Genomic DNA, 17,854 nt, shown 5'->3' with positions numbered 1-17,854 from the left:
TCCACACAGGATTGAGAAAAGCCAGTCCTGGCTTGTGGTATGAGTCAAGGTGGACAGCAGGCCCCAAAGCATCTGAGTGTCCTTGATTCCATTCCTCTGGCCCTGACTGAGCCAAATGAGAGAGGGGAGCAAAAGTGAGCTCCCTCCTCTTCCCTGAGGCACACACACTTCCCAGCCCCTGCGCTAGCGGTTTAGATTTTTCCCTCAAAGTGTAGCCAGTGTTTGCACCCATCTGCTCTTCAGTAAGTGATTCTGCCAATTCTGTGTCTGCCACTGTGGATTTAATATAGGCACTGCTGGAGGCAGTTGTATTCCCCAGACTTAGAGTGCTGTCCATCAGACATGCACATCTGTAAGTACAAGTCAGGGCATCTCCAAGCTCACTTGAAAAAGACATCCTGTTGCCATGACCACTGATGATTCACCAAGAATCTCCTTCCTGAGGACAGTTAAGAAGTAAGCCACCTCATTCATCTGGATTTAGGGAGAAGTCAACCTGCCTTGAGACAGGAGATGAACAGGCCAGTCTGACCAAGAGGGCCCATTGAACCCAAGGGTCATGGAACTCTACCTGTCTGGAGGGGGTCACCATACCAAGAGTAGTTTGCCCAGGAATGTTGACCCCCAGGGAGGCTGCAATGGCACTTACTCCAGATGCCTGGTTTTGTAATTATGTGATACGTGCTCACAGATAATATCATTGCATTAGAGCCAATTACATGGTGTTATGGACACACAACACGCAGATTACACCCAGAGCCAGGACAGCACAGAATGATAAAGCGATGGTCTAATAGGAGGAGACAGAGGGAAATGTCAGCCTTATTAAGGCTGCCAGGGTGGTGTGGCTACAGCTGGACTTAGCTCCTCCAGAACAAAGATGGCTATCTTGAGTCATGCCAGGAAGAGCCATAGTTATCACTCAGCAGAAAGCAGTAAGGAGCCAGGGGCAGAAGCCAAGTTGGAGCTACATAAGGGTAATTACAGCCACCTACAATGAGGATTGCCTGCTATTTCAGAGTGTGGGCCTCTTTCTAAGCAGGAAAACACTACATCTTCTTAAAAAAAAAAAAAAGGCATTCAATCCCAAAAGCAGGAAGAAGGTGGCCTATATACTGTCCCCTACACTTCAGAAGAATATCATGCTTGGTAAAGTGGAGGGTCGGCAAATAAGGGAAAGACTCTCAATGAGATGGTTTGGCACAGTGGCTGCAACAATGGGTTCAGGTATAGCAAGGATTGTGAGGATGGTACAGGACCGGGCAGTGTTTCATTCTGTTGTACATAGAGTCACACTATGAATTGGAACTGACTCAATAGCGCCTAACAACAATAACACACTTGGGTCATGGTTAAGAGCTCAACTACTAACTGAAACGTTTGTGGTTCAAACACCCAGAGGTGCCTCAGAAGAAAGGCCTGGTCATCTGCTTCCAAAAGATCACTTGAAAACCCTGCATTGCACTCATGGGGTCACCCTGTGTCCAAACTGACTCAGTGGCAACTTGGGTAAAGAGTCTATACTTTGCCTTTTCCTTGGTCCAGTGGCTTTCCAACTTGACTTTGCATGAGAATCCTCTGGAGGGTTTGTTGAAATACACAAAGCTAGGCCCCACCCCAGGGTTTCTGATTCATAAGTCTGGAGTGGAGCCTGAGAATTTGATCCAGCCCAGGTGATGCTACAGGTCTGGGGACCACACTGTGAGAACCAGTGCTCAAGTTAATTCTGTGCACAATCCAAGGAAGGTCTTCAATAGGGCCTTCTCCTAGGCTCTGACTCTGTCACAGCATCGCACGTCCCAGAAGCAGTGAGATTAATCTTCCAAGGTGAGAGTGTAGTGTGTGGCCAGGAATGTGGATTCTAGAGTTAGACTGCGTAGAGTTAGACTACTTTTAAATCCCCACACTACCACTTGGGCTTTGCTGCAAGTGTTTTTTGAGGTTATTTTTTAAAAAAAATTTGAATGCTTCTGACCTAATCCTCTCTTCTTAGTGCCCAGTTCTAGGGTAGCCAAGACTGAGGCAATGTTTTCTGTAAAAAGCATGAAAGTAATTATTTTAGGCTTTGTGGGTCATATGTTGTTGTTGTTGTTGTTATGTGCCGTCGAGTCAAACCCGACTCATAGCGACCCCTCCTTGGGTTTCCGAGGCAGTATCACTATGGAAGTAGGATTGCCCAACCTTCCTTCCGAGGAGTGGCTGGTGGGTTTAAACTGCCAGCCGTCTGGTTAGCAGGCAAGTGTCTTAGCCACTATGCTACCAGAGCTCCCTTGTGGGTCATATAGTCTCTATAAAAACTATTTTACTTAACAGTTGTGATAGAAAAGCAGCTATAGACTATACATGAACAAATGAGTAAAACTATTGATAAAGCAGGTGACATTGGGCTGGATTTAGTCTGTGGGAAATAGTTTGCCAACCTTTAGAGTGCACCATTACCTGCACTACCTCCTCAAGCAGTCACCATTACTGGGGAGCTATTAGCTGAGGGACATGAGGAATCACACATTCTTTCAGGGCACTAAGGTGCTATTTGTATGTTATAGGAGCAATAACAAATTGACAAGTCCCCTCGTGACCTAGGAAAAGTTTAATGTCCCCTTTCTAGTGTTCATAGTCGAGGAAGAAAGGGATCTGTTGGTAGGATGTTGTTGTTATATGCCATCCAGTCATCTCCAACTCATAGTGACCCCTCCTTGGGTTTCCGAGGCAGTATCTCTATGGAAGTAGATTGGCCAATCTTCTTTCTGAGGAGTGGCTGGTGGGTTTGAACTGCCAAACTTCTTGTTAGCAGTCAAGTGCCTTAGATACTATGCCACCACGTCCTCCAAATGTATTGTTATAATATGGGAAATGATTCCTTTTTCTAGACATTTATGTTCTAATAAAATGTCCCAGGTGGCACAAACAGTTGAGCACTCAGTTGCTAACCAAAATTTCATGGCTCGAACCTACCCCAGCAGCATTGAGGAAGAAAGCCTGGTGATCTGCTTCCATAAAGATTACAGCCAAGAAAAGCCCATGGAGCAATTCTACTGTGGAGCACATGGGGTCACCATGGGTGAAAATTAACTGGATGGCAATGGGCATGCTCCAGTAATGACAAAATGGCAAAGCAGAAGAATGACTGGATAGTATACACCTCACACTTAAGCCCAACATAAACATAGCACCTATAATGAGGTTAGGGCTTTTTGAGAGAGAAATGGGAATATGTGGACTATCTTTTAAATCTCATGTGAAAATATGGCTTTATTTCATACTGAAATGCCCATTCCATAACTTGTGGTAGTGCAAAAAAAAAAAAAAAACAAATGAGGATGGTTCTGAAGTTTATAGAATTAATTTGACCTTGACCTTGAGCTTGAATCCTCATGGGAAATGCTGAATTAAAACTGGTGGCATAGTGCCTAAGGGACTTGACTGCTAACCAGAAAGTTGGCAGTTCAAACCCACCAGCTACTTCTCAGAAGGAAGATTGGGCAATCTATTTCCATAGTGATACCTCCTCGGATACCCAAAGAAGGGTTGCTTTGAGTCGGAATCAACTCGACAGCAGTGAATTTGTTTTTGTTTTTTTACCTGGGGGAAAAACCTCCACCTACTACCTGGGTGATTTGGAAGAAAGCACATTTTCTCAAAATATTTCCAAAGGAGCAGAGCAGTGAGATTGAAGCTAGACTCTAGACCTAGCAAATATCCTCCAAGAGATGGGGAAAGTGCTCTTGCTAAAGTAGATAAGGTGAGGCTGATGAGGTCACCATAGCTGTCCTGGTCAGCAATTCAATGGACAGTGGTAGGAAGTCACTGTCAGACACACCATTTATTATATCTGTTGGTTCATTTTTAAGGGAGGTATATAGCACAACAGAGAACCTGGGTGGAACAAACATTTAACTCATTTGGCTGCTAACCAAAAGGTTGGCAGTTCAAGTCCACCCAGAGATGTCTCAGAAGAAAGGCCTGGTGTTCTGCTTCTGAAAAACAGCCGCTGAAAACCCTGTTGAGCATAGTTCTACTCAGAGACACAGGATCGCCAGGAGTCTGAATTGACTTGACAGCAACTGTTTTTTTTATATAGCACATTAGGCAGAAGGATGCTTGTGTAGTTATTTCTGTGCTGGGTGGAGATGACAGAGAATGTCCATGCTGGGGCAGCAAACTTGCCCTGAAAGTATGAGGAAGTGGGTTCATGGGGGGATATTATGGCATGAGGAAAGAACAGTAAATCCTGAATCCACAGGAGCTCCGTTGGTATTTGGCAAATCCCTTAGCCTCTCCTAGCCTCAGGTAGCCCATCTCTAAAATGAGAATGATAATTCCAACTTCACAGTGCTCTGAGTACCAAATGTGATAAATGTCAAAATGTATTATAATTGTAAAGCACCAACCAGAAACAAGTTAAAATAATAATAGCTAATCATTATTGATTGGGAGCAGTGGTGGTTCAGTGGTAGAATTCTTACCTTCTGTGTGGGAAACGCAGGTTCGATACCTGGCCAGTGTGCCTCATGTGCAGCACCATTCATCTGTCATTGGATGCTTTACATGTTGCTATGGTGTTGAAAAGGTTTCAGCAGAGCTTCCAGACTATGAAGAAAGACTTGGCAACCTACTTCCAGAAATCACCAATGAAAACGCTATGGATCACAATGGGTCAGCCCCTCTGTGCATGGGGTCATGATAAGTCAAGACAACTTGACCACAGCTAACAACAATAATTACTGAATGCCTACTATGTGACTGTCACTGTGCTAAGGCCTTTACATGCCTTCTTGTGTAGACAGAGATGTCCACGTGCTAATCCCCAGAACCTGTGAATGTTACTTTATATGGCAAAAGGACTCTATAGATGTGTTTAAATTAAGTATCTTGAGATGGGGAGATTAGCTTGGATTATCCAGGTAGGCTCTAAATGTAAGCACAGTCCTTAAAAGAGGGAGTCAGGAGATTAGAGTGAAGTAGTAGGAAAAATGATCACCAAAGCAGGAGATTGAAGTGATGGGTGAGGTAGGGTCCCTAAGCAGGAAACAAAGATGGCCCCTTTAAGCTGTTGTTGTTGTTGTTATGTACCCTCGAGTTGGACCCGACTCATAGAGACCCCTCCTTGGGTTTCTGAGGTGGTATCACTATGGAAATAGATTGCTCCTTCCAAGGAGTGGCTGGTGGGTTTGAGCCGCCAGCCCTACAAGCAGCAAAAGACAATAAAGCCATCCTTCCTTCTGAATTCCCCAAGAGGAGTGTAGTATCCTAGACTCATCTTAGACTGTAACCTCCAAACCATGTTATTGTTATTGCTTTATGCTGTTAAGTCTATTCCAACTCTTTGAGACCCTCTAAGATAAGGTAGAACTGCCCCATAGGGTTTCCTTGGCTGTAATCTTTATGGGATCAGATCAGCAAGTCTTTCTCCTATGGAGGCACTGGATGAGTTTGAACCACCAACCTTTCAGTCAACAGCCAAACACTTAACCATTGCACCACCAGGGTCCTTCTCTTGACCATAAAAAAATATATTTGTGTTGTTTTAAGCCATGAAATTTGTGGTAATTTATTACAGTAGCAATAGGAAACTAATACAGGCATCATCCCTAGAGCCAGGCTTCCCTGGATTCAAATCCTGGAACCACTACTTCCTCCATCTGTGAAATGGAGATGTTATCAAAAGTTCCTGGCACATAGAGTGGTTGGAGGAATTAAATGAGATGGCCCACATAGAACTCAGTGTCAGCCTTGCATACAATTAAACCAGTTACCATTAAGTTGATTCTGATTCATGATGACCCCATGTGTGTCAGAGGTCCATAGCAGTTTCAGTGGCTGATGTTTTGGACGTAGAATGCTAGACCTTTCTTACTAGGTGTCTCTGAGTGGATTCAAACCTCCTACCTTTCAGTTAGCAGTTGAGTGCGTTAACTATTTGCACTGCCCCCCCCAAGAGACTCTGGCATACAGTTAACCAAAACCATACCAAACTCACTGCCATCAAGTCAATTCCAACTCATAGTGACCTCCATTGGGTTTCTGAGGCTATGAATCTTTACAGAAGTAGATCACCCCATCTTCCTTCCATGGAGCAGCTGGTGGGTTTGAATTGTTGGACTTACAGTTAGCAATCAAATCCACTACACCACTAGACCTCAATAGCTCTCAGTTAATGTTGGCAATTACTAGTATCCATCTCATTTAATCACCATGCAAACTCTATGAGCTTGATGCTGTTAATGTCTCCAGAAGGAAACTTAATGAAATTTCAAAACTTACCCATAGTTTCCCAGGATATAAATGGCAGGAAAAAAAACAAACTAAACCCACTGCTATTGCGTCGATTCTGACTCAAGTTTCCAAGGCTGTAAATCTTTACAGAAGTAGATTGCCTCATCTTCCCATGGAGCAGCTGGTGGGTTTGAACCACTGACCTTTTGGTTAGCAGCCAAATGCCTTACCTACTACACCACCAGAGCTCCTAAAAACCAGGTCTCTGCTTTTGAGGCCCATGTGCTTACTGACACTGCTCTGTAGTATCAGGGTTATGACAATAAGACCACTATTGAATGCCAGTTACCTAGACAGGGGCACAAAAACCAGACAGAGCACAGTGTTCACTGTATAGGCAAAAGCTGCCAGGGCTAAAAATCAAATAAATGTGTATTTATTAGAGAAACAAAACCCATAGCTGCCACGGAGATCAACACCCAAGAGGGGTTACCAGCCCTCTGACTTCTCTGGGCTAGCCATCCCTAAGCAGTAGATCATGAAAGTCTGAATACTATGTTTAGTCATCTTGGTTCTGGAGTAATTGCTATTATCGTAAATGTTTTATAGCTCTCATTATGGCTCACATTTAAATATCAGTGTAGTAAGGCATTAATAAGTCAGCTCCCAGCCGGATGTAGTTACCATCCAAGCCCTGTGTGTAACTGTCCTGTATATTCAGCTAAATTAGGGCTGGGCTATGAACTCCACCTGCTGTTGAGTTGCTGGGTGTGGCAGGAAACAAGCCCTTTCTCCCCAAAAGCTTCTTACTCTTTGCCTTTGAGAAATGAGAAGAAAGCTCAGATTATTAACCAGCAGTCAGTGAACAGCCCTAATTACGTTCCCCAACTTGGCACCTAAACTCTGGGACAGGTAGAAGGGGAAGTGAAGGTCCTATTTCTGCCCTAGAAAACCAAACTCGACTGCCATCGAGTCAAACCTGACTCATAGCGACCCATCCTTGGGTTTCCAAGGTGGCATCGCTATGGAAGTAGAGTAGATTGCTCAACCTCCCTCCTGAGGAGTGCCTGGGGGTTTGAACCGCCAGCCTTCTGGTTAGCAGTCAAATGGCTTAGGCACTATGCTACCAGAGGCCTTTTCCTAATCTGATGGAGAAAGGTGGAGGTATAGTCCTCACACCCAGAAAGCTCCCTGCAAAGGCAGGAAAGCCTGGTATAATGGCAGTGACAATTCTTCAGCCACATCTAATGAGAAATTCTGAAGGCACTCTGGGCTGATGGAAATAGGATGAATAACCCCCCAACCCACCCAAACAAAGCAGTTAAGTAGATTTGACTTCATGAAGTGACAAGCGTCTCCATTAGCACATTAGTAAAATTACAAAATGAGCAGAACCAAGCAACAAATGTTTGATCTGTTCATTCTTGTTTCTCATACTAAATGCCTAAGATAGTGCCTGACACAATAAAGATAGGAAGGAGGGAGGAAAAGGAGTTAGTGCTGGGTTCAAATTCCATCTCCAGAACTGACCATCTATGGGGTCCTTGGAACAGGTACTTTGTCTTTCTCTCAGCCTCCTTGTGTGTAATACCAAACAAAGCCAAACCTGTTGCCATCAAGTCAATTCCAACTCATGGCAACCCCATGAGACAGTAGAACTGCTCCATATGGATTTTTTGGCTGTAATTTTTATGGAAGCATATCACCAGGTCTTTATTTTATAGTAACACTAGATAGGTACAAAAGGAGCTCTGGTGGTGCAGTGATTAAAGCATCTGACTGCTAACCAAAAGTTCGGCAATTTGAACCCACCAGCCACTTTGCAGGAGAAAATTGAGGCATTCTGCCTCCATAAAGATTTGCAGCCTTGGAAACCCTATGGGGCAGTTCTACTCTGTCCTGTAGGGTCACTATGAGTTGGAATAGACTCCATGGCAGTGGGTTTGTTTTTGGCTTTTAGATGGGGTCAGACCTCTAACCTTTAGGTTAAGAGTCAATGGCAACTGCTTGCACCCCCCAAGAACCTCCTCATCTATAATAGTGGGATGTTAGTGGTGCACATGGTTAACCAGTCGAATGCAAGCAACCACCACCACCTTGTAGAGCGTGTGTTCATAAGCAAAATGATGAACATCAGTTTCCCTCTCTGTAAAATGACGTCAATAATCCCTAACTGGCATTGCAGTTGTAAGAATGAAAGATAATATAGTGAGTCACAAACACATTGTAGGATTTCATAAGTCGTCTTTTTATTCAAGGTGGATAAGAACTGAGAGGGAAGCAGAAGGGTGCAGCGATCCACCTGAAAAAAGAAGTCAATGGATTCTCTTATCACCTGGACATCTGTCTACCTGTCTCTAGCTGCCCCCACTGACTGGCCTTTCTTCTGGTAGTCATATCTATCCTCCCCACCACCTTCTAAGTGACTTAGTGTCCCCAACCTCTTACCATCACACTGTTCCCCTGGTGACCTTTACTCCTTTCTGTCTCTGCAGCACCCTCAACAACAACAACATCAGCCGCATCATGGTCACCAGCTTCAACCACATGCCGAAGATTCGAACTCTGTGAGTAAAAGCCCCCACTTCTTTCTCTTCCTACGTCCCACTCACTCTTTAAGCTGCTCTTCAAATCTGCTATGCTAGGATTTGGTCAGTAGTCCAATATTCAAATACCTCCTCCTTCTGTTGTTAACTGCAAGGTGTGTTGGTGAGCCAGCAGGGATGGGGGAAGGTGTCATGGTTCCATCCATGGTTCTTAACCACCCTTTTGTGTTCATTAGACAGTCATCTCTCTTCACCTTGGCACTGTGGGAATTCTTCACATACGGTGTTTACATGTTTTCTATCTTTTTGAAAAGGTTTATTCTTTTTATACTATCACAGAACATACAGTGCTGTGACTAAATGATTCACCATTTACTTAGCTAATTTCATGTACCACTGGCAGTTCAATGGTCATAATCGTGTTCCTCTCTGGGAATGGTAGAAGAGAGGAAGTTTTAGTCCCTCCTTCTCCCCATTCACCACAGTCCCCCATTCACCCACTCTCTAGATGGTGTTCTAACATTAGGATGCAACAATTTGGTTCTTTATTTTCATATGTTGGGTGGGACCAAGCTTTCCAGGGTATGTACTCAGGAAGCAAATCTCACCGTAACTCTCAATACCTAGAGCACTTGTCATGCCTTATTACCTGGGCAGTTATCCTCCATACTCAGCCAGTGACCCTTTGTCAGTTTCTCTGCAAATGGATGATGTGGGCTTTTCCAAACAGGCCCCCAGTGGATGCTTTTCTTGTGTTGGTAGATATCAGTGGTGTTTACAGTACAGTAGTAGGGAGATTCGGCTTCCAAGATCTTTCAGCCAAGGCCAAGGGTTGAATTCCTGCTGTGCCCTTTATCACTTCTGTGACCTTAGCCAACCTAACTCCTAATGACCTCTATTCCTCCTCTGTAAGTAGGGGTGGTGGTGAGGATCAGATGAGATTAAATATGTAAAGTACTTGGTGAGTAGTACACAATAGATGATATTAGTAAATTATTGTTACCACACTATCCAGAAGTTAGGAGCTCTGGTAGCATAGGGCCTAAGGCATCTGACTGTTAACCAGAAGGCTGGAGGTTCGAACCCATGAGCCACTCCTCAGAAGGAAGTTTGGGCAATCTACTTCCATAGTAATACCACCTTGGAAACCCAAGGAGGGATCTCTATGAGTCGGATCCAACTCCACAGCAGTGAGTTTGGTTTGGTTTGGTATCCAGAAGTCTGGACTGAACGTACCAAGCAACTAGCTTATTTATGGCCCCAAGCAATATGAAATCCAAGAGTTGAAAACCCTTAGAGCAGCAAGTCCCAGAATGGTGTCCTAGACCAGCAGCATAGCCTGGTTAGAATAGCAAAATTTCAGGCTTCATCCCAGACCTGTTGAATCAGAATCTTAAGGAGCAGAGTCCACGGTCTGTTTTAACAGGTCTTCCAAATGATTCTGATGTTCCGACCACATGATAGCCATGACATTAGAGGGAAATCAAACCAAACCAGGTGCCATCAAGCTGACCCTGATGCATAGCACTCCATGTGTATCAGAATAGAACTGTGCCCCAAAGGATTTCCAGTGGTTGATTTTTCAGAAGGAGATACCCAGGCCTTTCTTCCTAGGTGTCTCTGGGTGTCTTCCAAGGTGTATTTCAGTTAGTAGCCAAGTGTTTAATCAATTGCACCATCCAGGTATTCCTTTGCATTAGAATGAGAACAATCTTACTTCCAAGTGAGAATGAAACAAAGACCCCAATGAGACAATTTATGAGGGAACAATAGTGTATACCCTAGAAAAGACCCAGAGTGTGGAGTCAAGTAGAGCTGAATTTAAATGCCAGCTCTGCCACTTACTTGCAAAATAAACTTGCAAGTTTACATGTGAAGTGAGTTCATGTCCACCTTAAAGTTGTGTTGAAATGCACTAACATGTAAAGTGCCTGGTATGTGGTATACAATCAAGAAATAATTGCTAGTATAAAGATTAATAATAATCCTGGCCCAACTTCCAACTTCACTTCCCAAATTCTTCCTTTGATCCTTCATGTTCATAGTCATAATTCAGCCAAGAAAATCTGTCCTTTTCCTTCCTTCTTAACCTGGGATGGGTGCAGTAATGGAGTTTTAGGAAGAAACTGTGTTATCTTCAAAGACCATGGATGAGCTAGAGGAGAGTGTGGCCCAGAATTCCTGGGCTGGAAGCTGAAAGTGAACCTCATGGTGCTAGGCCTCCATGTACCCAGACAGGTGAGCTGAATCAAAAGAAAAGTGACTCACCTGCAGGTGTCAGCAGTCTAACTCCCGGGGAACTATCCTCCATGAGTATTAGTGGTTTCCAGCCAAACAAAGTACAGGCATGTGAGTTAAACATTTACCTCAAGTAGACACACGCCCTGGAGAGAACAATCATGGGAGAAGGAAGGGCTGCTTATGCACAGGGAGATAGCTCAGGGTGCAGAAGAGTATGAAGGGATGGACACTGGGAGGAGGTAACTATGGGGAGGAAGTGGGAGGGGAGCTGCTGCATTGTAAATTTTGGTCAATGACATGAGACAAAGTATATGTGAACTGCTGTATGAAAAGTGAATTTACTCTGTAAATCTTCACCCAAATCCTAATAAAAATAAGTAAATAAATAAATAAATAGTGGCCACTGAGCCAGTTCCAACTTACGGCATCCCCATGTGTGTCAGAGTAGAACTGTGCTCCATAGGTTTTAGTAATTAAATTTTCAGAAGTAGATCACCAGGCCTTTTGTCCAAGGGCTTCTGGGTAGACTTGAACCTCTAACTTTTCAGTTAGCAGCCAAGTACATCAACCAGTTGCACAACCCAGGTCCTCCCTGTGATGTGCATTGCTGTTGTTAGGTACCATCCAGTCAGTTCTGACTCATAGCAATACAATGTGCAGCGGAACGAAATACCTCCCGGTCCTGCACCATCCTCACAATTGTTGCTATGTTTGAGACCATTGTTGCAGCCATTGTGTCAGTCTATCTCATTGAGCATCTTCCTCTTTTTCAATGACCCGCTTACTTTACCAAGCATGACGTACTTCTCCAGGGACTGGTCCCTCTTAATACCATGTCCAAAGTATGTTAACTGGAATGTATACTTGTCTACTTTTGTTATGTTGTTTAAGAGCAGGAATAACAGAAGCCAGGACTGGTACCATGGAAGTGAGGGAAGGGGTGAAGTGAGGGAAGGGGTTAAGTTCGGGTCTTGGAAACTTTGTTTGGAGTGTATCGAGTAAAGGAAGAGGGTGGGAGGATTTTTCCCTCCTGTTGCTGTTGTCATTCTTCTCTATGGTCCTGAACACACATCTGATGAGCTCAAATCAATCAATCTTATATGTTCTCTTTGCTCCCTGGCTGCTGCCATTTTCTCTTTAGTTTAATTTCAGAGATGGCTCTGTATAGAACTCCCTGGAGACTTGAGCTGACTAATCCCCCTTCACTGTAATTAAAGGGGAGGGGGAGCTGGTGCTGGTGGAGAAGGGGAGAAGAGGAGAGAGGAAGGAAGTCATAAATGGGATTTCTAAAGGAAAGCTTTTATATTGAATTCAGAAAGCCACATTTTATAGAAAATGAACACTGACCCTCTCTAAAAGGATTTGCTGGAAATTTAATTTAGTGTCTGTGACTAAAAGGCACCTTTTATAAATTGGCATTTGTATTCATTCACCTTATGTTCTATAAAGGTGGTTTCATCAACATCAAGTATGGTGTTTCCATCAGCAAAAGACTGCAGAACAACATGCAGGAACCAACTAGCCACCTTGATGCTTTGATGTTTAAGTAAGAATTATAGTCTTGTGACAATAGTCACACACAAGATTAGATAGGAAACTTAGGGGGCAGTGAGTTTATAGGTGAGAGTGGTTGCACAACTCAAAGACTGTAATCAGTGTCACTAAATGGTACATGTAGACACTGTTTACTTGGTGTATGTTTTCCTGTGCATATTCTTAACAACAGCAATGAAATAGAATTTAGGAATTTAAAAAAAAAAAAAAAAGAATTGAATAGCTTTGTACAGACAGGGTCGTAGGTTGGGGAGAAAGTAGAGCCTGGAGCTGGATGCACCTACTCTTTTCTCAATCATAATAATAGTTGTGATGGTTAAGTTTGTGTATCAACTTGGCTGGGCCTGGTTGAGTGGCTGGGGAGCTGGTGGTAATTATTCCCCATGATGAGACTGGCAATCAGCTCCATGGTGGGATCTACCACAAGCAGCTGAGTAGCTGCTTTAGGGATATGGTCTGCTTCCCATATATAAGCAGCATCTTTGGAAATGGTCTCTAGCTTATGGCATGCTTGAACCCTGCATGTATCCAAGTCATTGTTCAGCAGCCTGCCATGCTCTGCTGCTCTTGGGACTTTCAGTGGACTTGAATCAATGGCCTGCCATGTTGTTTGGTAACATTGGGACTGTGCCATTTTGTTTATCGGCCTTGGGCTTGTTAGCCTCAGCAGCCAGTAGCTGTCTGAGTAAAGAGATGCCTCTAGCTTCAGTGGGCCAGAAGAGGCAGAGCTGAAGCCCAAGATCAAGGGGCTTTCACATAGTCCCTAGACCCTGGCACTTTGAACTTGGACTTAAAGCCTCCAAATTGTAAGAATAAACACCTTTTTGTTCAAGCCATCCCATCTGTGGTATTTCTGTTAGAGCAGCACTAGGTAACCAAAACAATAGTAAACATTTCTTTAGTCATTTACTATGTGCCAAGCCTGTGCTAAGACTTCCCATGAATCATTTCAATCCTCATAACAGCCTTAAAAAGAAAGCACTATGAATATCTCCATTTTACAGGTGACCAGTCCCAGGAGAAGGACATCATGCTTGGTAAAGTAGAGGGCCAACAAAAAAGAGGAAGACCCTCAGTGAGATGGATTGACACAGTGGCTACAACAATGGGCTCAAACATACAATGATTGTGAGGACGGCACAGGACCAGGCAGTGTTTTATTCTGTTGTACATGATGCTGCTATGAGATGGAACCAACTTGACAGCAACTAATAACAACAACAAGGCCCAGAGTTAAATAACTTTCCAAATTGCTTTTCAAATTTGGAAAGCACAGAGCCAGAGTCCAAAGCAGATCTACCCAGTTACCATCAAGTCAATTCCAATTCATGGCGACCCCATGTGTGTCAGAGTAGACCTGTGCTCCACAGGGTTTTCAATGGCTGATTTTTTTAGAAATTGATCACCAAGACCTTTCTTCCAAGGAGCCTCTGGGTGGACTCAAACTGCCAACCATTTGGTTAACAGCTTTATATGTTAACCATTGCATCACCCAGCGCCAATGTCTGACCTTAGTAATTTAACTTCAGAGTCTTAGCTTGGACCACCATGCTGAAGGAAAAATAGCAAGAGAGCAGGTGCTATGGGAACAGAGGAAGGGGAGCCCAGAGCTTCCACACAATCCAAGGCCCAGTGGAGACTTCCTTCCCCATATAATTTCCATCACAAGTCATCAACATGGTTTAAAGTAATTAAAACCATTTCCCTTCTCACTCAAGAAGACTAGGAATATTCCTGACAGTGGCCAGACTCAGGTTTCTTTCATCATGATTATATATATATATATGTATGTGTGTGTGTGTGTGTATATATATATACACACACACACACCATCATGATTATTTTTATTTTAATATTAGTGCTTGGGGTGATGCTGCTCAGTTTGATCTCTCAAACACAATATGAAAGGTGGCTTCAAAAAGTCTGCCCAGCCTGACTGTCCCTGCATTTCTGGTGGGTAAAATTCCAAGATGAGAGTACTGAACCTGTCCATTCCACTGGACCTTTGATGAGAGCCTTCATGTGCCTTCCAAGTCAGTGTTGGTCACTTCTTTTCCATGGTCCCATTTAGGAGGAGAGAAACTCCTACAAAGATGAACAAAGGGATTGGGAACATCTGTATTGGGATGAGAGAGAGAGCTTAGAGCTGAGCAGCAAAGATTGAGAACCAACATAATATAATCTTCCAAAATGGAAGCCTCTGACATTTTGATTATCCCAGAAATTAATCAGCTCACTAAGGATCTGACTCACCTAAAGCCCATTTTATTTCCCATTGATCTCTTACCCTTGATTGGAAATGACAGGAATTTGTTCACATTGATCTGCCTCTTGAGCCTCTATGCACAGTGCCTTATAGTGAATCCCTGTGGCCTCACCACAAAAGGGGCAACTGCCTTTCCAAATGCAATCCAAACTTATTAGAAAGCTCTGATTCTCCTGGCACACAAAAGAATGTCTGTACCTCAGTGTCCTTGTTCCACTGCAGCCTGCCCTGTGCTCCATCTTGTCACCAAGGATTAACTGAGGGCTATGATTTCTCTAGGCAACTTTTTTATATTTGTGGGATTTATTGGCCATGGGGTTGTCTCTCTCTCTCTCGGGGGCAGCTCACTGATGGGCCAAACCAAAGCAAAAACCAAACCCACTGCTCCAAGTCAATTCCAACTCATAGCAACCCTATAGGACAGAGTAGAACTGTCTCGTATCATTTTCAAGGCTGTAAATCTTTGAAGAAGCAGACTGCCCCATCTTTCTCCCATGGAGCAACTGGTGGTTTTGAGCACTGACCTTTTGATTAGCTGCTGAGCATTTCAGTCTCTCTGCTACAGATCTCTTTTACCGATGGGCCAGGAGACAGATACTTTTTTGCCCATGCTGAAATTTCCTATGAAGACCTAGTGTGGAAAGAGAGTCTCCTCCTCTCCTTGACACTTTTTAGAAAATACTAAACCAGCTGAAAGGAATCCCCGGGTGGTGAAAATGGTTAAGTGCTTAGCTGCTAACCAAAAAGTTGGAGGTTCAAGTCTATCCAGAGGCAGTACCTCAGAAGAAAGACCTGGCAATCTATTTTCAAAAATTCAGCCACTGAAAATCCTATGGAGCACAGTTCTACTCAGACACAAATGTTGTTGTTGTTGTTGTTGTTGTTATGTGCCATCGAGTCAGACCCAACTCATAGCAGCCCCTCCTTGGGTTTCCGAGGCAGTATCACTATGGAAGTAGATTGCCCCATCTTCCTTCCGAGGAATGGCTGGTGGGTTTGAACCGCCAGCCTTCTGGTTAGCAGTCCAGTCTCTTAAGCACTATGCTACCACACATAGGGTTGCCATAAGTCAGAATCAACTTGACAATAGTTAGTTAGTTGGTAACCAGCTAAGTCTGTCACCAGGCTTCCTTTTTGTTCTTGGCACAAAGTGGCCAAGAATGTTGAATAAAAAGAATAGAGGTCTTGCTTTCATACTTAGAACTTTCTACTACTTTAAAATTTTGTTGTCTTCTCTCTCTGACACACACTATCACTATCCCACCTTTTTCTGGAGTGCCGGGCTAAAAGGAAGCCATGTTTGTCTCAGTGGCGCAGGGGGCATATGATCGGGGAATGCAAATGCACTCACTAGAGGCGCAGTATCTTGGTCCTAGGATCTTTACCAAGGCCTATGAAAATATGTTCAGTCTTAAACTATCGGCTGTGAAATGCAAAAATAAAATTACAAAATTGAAATTAATTTTAAATACACAGTCATAAGATCTTTTTATTCTTTTTCAGAGAAAAAAAAAAGACATTTTATGTGGGATACAGGTTCATATGGTATGTCTGAAATGAAGGGGTGTAGGGCCTCCTGGAGTGAAGGTGCTTGAGGAAGTCAAGGCACCTGGTATCACTGGCTGGCCAGGGTTTGCATCCACACAGCAGCTGGAAGGCTCTGCTGGCCCACAGCACAAGTGAGTTGCACTTGGCCTGTGTTTAGCAATGTTGACCTTATGCTAAGTGGAGTGTGGTCAAGAGCCCTTCAGTTCTCTCCATTCTAGGCATGAGGTAGCCTGAGCTGCTCTTTCAGGCTGACAGTCAGTAATAATTGGCTTGACACAGAGTCCTTGAGAGTCCCAAGATACTGCTAACTGATTAGCATGCCCATGATTGGATGCTTGAAATTTGTATCAGAAACTCAAGTACATGATGAGCTGATATGACTAAGGAGTCCCTGGGTGGTGCAAATTGTGAGCACGCTCAGCTGCTAACCAAAAGGTTGGAGTTTCGAGTATACCCATGGGCACTTCAGAAGAAAGGCCTGGCAATCTGCTTCTGAAAAATCAGTCATTGAGAACTCTGTGGCTCACAATTCTATTCTGACATACATCGAGTCACCAGGAGTTGAAGTCTACTTAACAGCAATTATAATTTTTTTATCTGACTAAAAGGAAGGTTGGGCAATCTACTTCCATAGTAATACTGCCTCAGAAACCCAAGGAGGTTGTTGCTATGAGTCAAGTCCAACTCAACAGCACATAACAACAACAACAACAAAAGTCACCTACCACCACTTCTAATGACCCAGGGCTGTAGGGAATGTGAAGGTTGGGAAGATTATTAGAAACTGGTAGAGACCTTGTGGAATAACCTAGAAGCCCCTGTTTATCCATAGTTTGCCTACCCACTTAGTGGAAAGGAAGTTCAAGTTGTCTAACCAAATGATATTCCCCTCAGAGTGGGACATGCAGATCCTGCTAGAAAAGGCAGCTCTTATTCACTTAAGGGCAGAAAATCAATCTGGAGTCAAAGCTACTAGAAGGGGAAAACCACAGAATTCTGGAATTGCTTGGGAAATCTACTGAGATGCACCAGAACCAGTCATGATAGCAAATACACCAGGTGGAATTGAACTTGTAGAGGAAAGGCACTATAGAGAGATTGCTATACACATACTCCTCACTTATTGACTATCTCATTATCTGACATTTTGTATTTATGACAATAGTTAAAAAATCTACCATCTGACTATTTTGTGCATTAACAACGTACCTCTGGCAGTAATAGACACCAAGGTGCAGGGTGAAAGTAATGCTGGCTGTGATGGTGAAGGTTATGTGTCACCTTGGCTGGCCACGATTCCCACTGGTTTGGTTATTACTTTATGTAATAAGGTAGTCATCTTCCGTTTTGTGATCTGACGTAGACATCCTCTATTTCGCATAACACTGATTGTCCAATAAAAGCCTGGCCAAAAGGAACCTAACTGTCAATACGTGAGGAGTGGGTATATATAACAGGAGTCTGCTATGGACAACACTTTATT

General features: G+C 43.6%; 1 protein-coding gene across 1 annotated transcript in view; it reads left to right on the top strand.

Annotated features, from left to right (window-relative positions):
- The window catches only part of SLIT3 (slit guidance ligand 3), a 953,284-nt gene that overhangs the window by 747,885 nt on the left and 187,545 nt on the right, over positions 1-17,854 (top strand). Inside the window, exon 7 of the mRNA XM_007939744.2 lies at positions 8,712-8,783. Coding sequence (XP_007937935.1) covers positions 8,712-8,783 — 72 coding nt within the window. The remainder of the gene's footprint in view (positions 1-8,711; positions 8,784-17,854) is intronic.

This window comes from Orycteropus afer, unplaced genomic scaffold (genome assembly GCF_000298275.1).
Source record: "Orycteropus afer afer isolate SDZICR_OR568_19922 unplaced genomic scaffold, OryAfe1.0 scaffold00062, whole genome shotgun sequence".
Lineage (NCBI taxonomy): Eukaryota > Metazoa > Chordata > Mammalia > Tubulidentata > Orycteropodidae > Orycteropus > Orycteropus afer.
The sequence above is the reverse complement of the archived record's forward strand: the minus strand, read 5'-3'. Positions and strand labels throughout refer to the sequence as shown.